A 5,060-nucleotide genomic window follows, 5' to 3' on the forward strand; every position below is an offset into this window, starting at 1 on the left:
TGGGCCACCCCCTGTCCTGCCTCCCCCAACCCACGCGTGAGTCGTGGTCCTTCCAAGTGCCGCCGCCCCTTCTCCGTCTCCCTCGCCCCCTGCTCCCTCCCGCCCATCAGCCTGGGTCCCGGGGGTCCCGGGGGTCCCGCACCCGGAGGAGGGTCGGTCCGGTCTCAGCCCCTCCCCGCCCCCAGGCTCCCAACCCCTGCGGAATTTCTACACCGCCGTGTCCCGGCCCGGCCGCGGGGAGCCCCGCTTCATCGCCGTCGGCTACGTGGACGACACGCAGTTCGTGCGGTTCGACAGCGACGCCGAGACTCCGAGGGTGGAGCCGCGGGCGCCGTGGGTGGAGCAGGAGGGGCCGGAGTACTGGGACGAGCAGACACGGATCTGCAAGAGCAACGCACAGACTGACCGAGTGAACCTGCGGACCCTGCTCGGCTACTACAACCAGAGCGAGGCCGGTGAGTGACCCGGGCCCGGTCACAGGTCACGACCCCCATCTTCCTCAGACGGGCCGGGGTCGTCCCGACACTCCGGGTCCCAGGTTCACCCTGAGGCTGCGGGTCCCGCCGAGACAATCGACCCGGGAAGAGCCCGGGCGGCTTCTACCCGGTTTCATTTTCGGTTTAGAAATCCGGGCGCTGGGTCGGGCGGGGACGGGGCTGACGGCGGGGGCGGGGCCAGGGTCTCACACCATCCAGGTGATGTACGGCTGCGACGTGGGGCCAGACGGGCGCTTCCTCCGCGGGTACTGGCAGGAAGCCTACGACGGCGCGGATTACATCGCCCTGAACGAGGACCTGCGCTCCTGGACCGCGGCCGACGCGGCGGCTCAGATCACCCGGCGCAAGTGGGAGGCGGCCGGTGAGGCGGAGCAAGAGCGGGCCTACCTGGAGGGCCCCTGCGTGCAGTGTCTCCGCAGATACCTGGAGAACGGGAAGGAAGCGCTGCAGCGCGCAGGTGCGAGGGGCCGCGGGGCAGCTCCCATCTCCTGACATGTCCCCCTGCTCGCCTCCCACACGGAGGGGAGGGAAATGGAACCGACGCTAGAGTGTCGCCCTCCGTGTTGTCCAGAGGGGGAAGAATCCTCATGGGTTTCCAGACCTGGTACAGAGAGGGACTCTGAGGGCCGCCCTTCTCTCAGGACAGTTAAGCGATGAATCTCTCCAGGGTTGAAGGAGAAGACAGTCCCTTTGACCACTGAGGCAGTCTTTGGGCACCATGACTTTCTGTCTCAGACCTTGTTCTCTGCCTCACACTCAGTACGTTTGAAGGTCTGATCCCAGCTTTTCTGACTCCTGGCCTCCTCCAAGGTCATGACCCCAAGTCTTTTTCTCCCCCAGAAGCGTCCTAGCCTAGAGTTCTGTCTTACCCTAAGTCTAGAACTTACCAAGCAATAGGAAGTTATCACAGATGTCTGTGTCCAGGCTGCTGTCTGGGTTTTATGCTCCCTCCCCCACCCCAATTGTCCTGTTCATTCTTAGGGTGGTCACATGAGCTCTGCTTTAATGCCCATGGGAAGTAACTCAAAGTGTCTGAATTTCCTGATTTTTCTCCTCAGATCCTCCAAAGACACACGTGACCCACCATCCCATCTCTGACCATGAGGCTACCCTGAGGTGCTGGGCTCTGGGCTTCTACCCTGCAGAGATCACCATAACCTGGCAGCGTGATGGGGAGGACCAGACTCAGGACACGGAGCTTGTGGACACCAGGCCTGCAGGGGATGGAACCTTCCAGAAGTGGGCGGCTGTGGTGGTGCCTTCTGGGGAGGAGCTGAGATACATGTGCCATGTGCAGCATGGGGGGCTGCCTGATCGCCTCACCCTGAGATGGGGTAAGAAGGGGTGTGAAGGGCAGAGCCTCATGTCAAGGAAAGCAGAAAGCATTTTATAAACCTTCCATAGAGCAGAGCTGAGACTTGGGGATCAGGGCCCCTCACCTTCCCATCTCTTCCCAGAGCCACCTCCTCAGCCCACCATCCCCACTATGGGCATTGTTGCTGGCCTGGTTCTCCTTGGAGCTGTGGTCGCTGGAGCTGTGGTTGCTGTTGTGATGTGGAGGAAGAAGAGCTTAGGTAGGGAAGGGCTGAGTAGTGTGGTCTGAGTTTTCTTGTCCCACTGCGGGGCTCCAAGCCCCACTTAGAACTGCTTCTTCCCTCATTACTGGAAAGTATCATCCACGCACACACATGCTTACCCTGCCTGGGGCCCTGTGTGCTAACACCTATGTTATTTAAAGCACATGTAAAAATCAAGGATAAATTTATCACCTTGATGATTGTGGGGATGGGGACCTGATTTTCAGCAGTCACAGGTCATAGAGGAAGGTCCCCTGCTGAAGACAGCCCTCAAGTAGTGTGGTTGGTCCAGTCCCCACATATCCTCTTTCCTTGTATTTTGTGATCCTGCTGTGGGTCTACAGTCACAGTTCTGGAAACTTCTCTGGGATCCAAGACTAGGGAATTCCACTAGGACCTTATGCCACTGCCTCTTGCCTGGTCTCTCACAGGATGTTTTCTTCCCACAAGTGTAAAAGGAGGGAGCTACACTCACGCTGCTAGTAAATAAGGTGGGGATGTTGAGACCCTTGGGACAGTGTAAGTAGGAATGCATGGGGAGCTCACCCACCCCATAATACCTCCTTTAGCTGCATCTCCTGTGGGCTCTGACCAGGTCCTGTTTTGTTATACCCCAGCCAGTGACAGTGCCCAGGGCTCACACATGTCTCTCATGGCTTTTAATGGTGAGACCCTGGAGGGCCTGAAGTGGGAGAGGGGGTGGGGAAGAGGTGACAATGACTGGATTATGGGGACTATTTGATTGGGACATTTTGAGTGTGTGGTGGGCTGTTCAGGGTGTTACCACTTACAGTGACTGACCTGAATTTATTCATGCTTATCTTTATTATAGCATGAGACAGCTGCCTTGCAAAGACTGAGTGATGCTGTTTGTTCACACCTCCCCTTTGCGACTTAAGAACGCTCTTTCTGCAAATGGCATCTGAATGTGTCTGCACTCCTGTTAGTATGACGTGAGGTGTGGAAGACCAGCCCACCCCTGCCCACCAAGACCTCTCCTCACCCTGACCTGTGTTCCCTTTTCCACTCAACTTGCCCCTAAGCAGCGGTGGGGCTGGGAGGTCTCCACCCCCATCTTAACTTCATGGTGCACTAAGGGCAGCTTTTTACTTCTCTAATGAAAATAAGAATCTGAATATGTTTGTTTTTTCAAATTCTTGCTGTGAGGGGATGATAGATTAATTGGAAGAGAGGAAGATTTGTAAAAATTTGAGTGGAAATAAATGGAGACAGTGAGAACTTTCTAGAATCCGTGTTTGCTGTGCTTCATCTGTTGCAGGTGGGGACAGGGAAGGCTATGATGAGCCGAGTGTGGAGAGGGCCTGTGCCCGGTCGGTGCTCAGTCCATCGTGGGCATTGACATAGTCAGTCCTCAGCTGGGTCATCTTCACTTCTCCCTTGACCTTGTCCCTTCAGTAGAACCTTGTTCCATCAGGACCTGTGATCACAAGGACTCAGACATCGCCTGGGTCTTGTCCTGTCTCCAGGACTGTGGGCAGTGAGGGCTGGCGTGACCAGGTCAGCCTAGGCTCAGGCCTGGGTCTAGCCTTCAGTCCCCATTTTTTGTGTGTTTATATTTTGTGTCTTTTTTTCTGTAAAGGATTATGTGTTTTAATGTTTTGTATATGAGTTCTGGTCTCATTCTTCTGTAGTTATTCCCCATCTCTGACAGCAGCAGTAGTCATTTTTCATCATTGTCCCCACAAGAGGTGGCTGCTGCACAAACACTCTGTGGTATCAAAAGATGAATTTTCAGTCTCGTCCAGCTCTTGCCCTCACAGAGCTGTTTCTGGGTTTGTTCTATCCATTTCTTCCCTAACCTTTTTAAAGGAACCTGATTTTGGAATTAGCAGAGAGGAGGAATCTCATACTTTCTTATCTTACATAAATTGCTGTTTGAATTTTGTCCTGCTCGCCTAACTACACCCTCTTTCTGTCCTTATCTCTAGTGATTGTAGAGGTGATTCCAATCCAAACTCATGGATTTATAAACCTAATTTAAATTTTTCTTTGGTTGGAAAATAGAACCCATAAGTCAAGGATTGTCTTTTCTGAAGAGAGAAATATAATCATATGTTCTGGTGTGTAGGAGCGCTGGGGAGGGAGGGAGGGAGAGGGAGAGACAAGGGAGCAGCACATGTGAGAAATGCACAGGCAGCTTTGATGTAACTCTGAGAGGACATTGTGCTGTAGCTGCCACAAGACAGCATTATGTCTGAAGCTACTTTAATAACGATACTGTCTTGGAATACAGAGGTGCTCTACCATGATCGTTCATTCAACCATTCTTTGTTGTGGGCCAGATATGTGACATAGTGTTTCTGCATCTGGGAAACATCACTGAAGCAAAAACAGAAAAATTGCTGGCCTTGTGGAGCATATGCTCTAGTGGGAAGAGACAGACTTTGTATCCTCTATGCAGAGTAACTAAGGAAAGTGTTTTAGAAGGTGGTAAGTGCTGTGGGGAAGGTGATCCAGAGTGTGGGGTGTGGGGACAGGGAAGAGGGCTATTTTACTAGGGTGGTCAGTGTGGGCCTTGTTGCAAAGGTGACCTTTGAGGGAAGATTTGAAGGACATGAGGAAGTCTGGGACAAGTTCTCCCCAGGCAGGGGGAACCCCACTGCAAATGTACTGGGGCAGGAAGATGTATGCGTTCTGGGAAGAGCGAGGAGGCTGGGACAGCAGGAGCAGAGTGACTGAGATGACGTCAGCTGCAGCCACATCACGTAGGCCTGGAGGATGTTAGACGGGTTTGACTTTTCTCTGATTGAGATGGGGAGTTAGAAGACAGTGCTGAGCAGCAGAGAGACATGGTACAACTTCTCTGGTGAAAGGATCCCTCTGGCTGCTGTGCTGAGAAAGGGATCAAGACGCAAATGCCAGTGAGGTGGTAGGAAAAGCGTAGGGGACTAGTGCAGTGCTCCTGCCAGAGATGTCAGTTGCATCAACAGGTGTGAGCGGTGGAAATAGTGGGAAGTGACTGGAT

At 53.6% G+C, this 5,060-nt stretch overlaps 1 protein-coding gene across 1 annotated transcript in view; it reads left to right on the forward strand.

The window, feature by feature from the left end:
* The window catches only part of LOC103610244 (saoe class I histocompatibility antigen, A alpha chain-like), a 5,272-nt gene extending 1,949 nt beyond the window's left edge, over positions 1-3,323 (forward strand). The window contains 5 exon segments of the mRNA XM_008594446.1: positions 679-954; positions 1,556-1,831; positions 1,955-1,995; positions 1,997-2,071; positions 2,907-3,323. Coding sequence (XP_008592668.1) covers positions 679-954; positions 1,556-1,831; positions 1,955-1,995; positions 1,997-2,050 — 647 coding nt within the window. The 3' untranslated portion in view covers positions 2,051-2,071; positions 2,907-3,323.
* The last annotated feature ends 1,737 nt before the right edge of the window (positions 3,324-5,060 follow it).

Source organism: Galeopterus variegatus, unplaced genomic scaffold (genome assembly GCF_000696425.1).
Source record: "Galeopterus variegatus unplaced genomic scaffold, G_variegatus-3.0.2 Scaffold10812, whole genome shotgun sequence".
In the NCBI taxonomy this organism is placed as follows: Eukaryota; Metazoa; Chordata; class Mammalia; order Dermoptera; family Cynocephalidae; genus Galeopterus; species Galeopterus variegatus.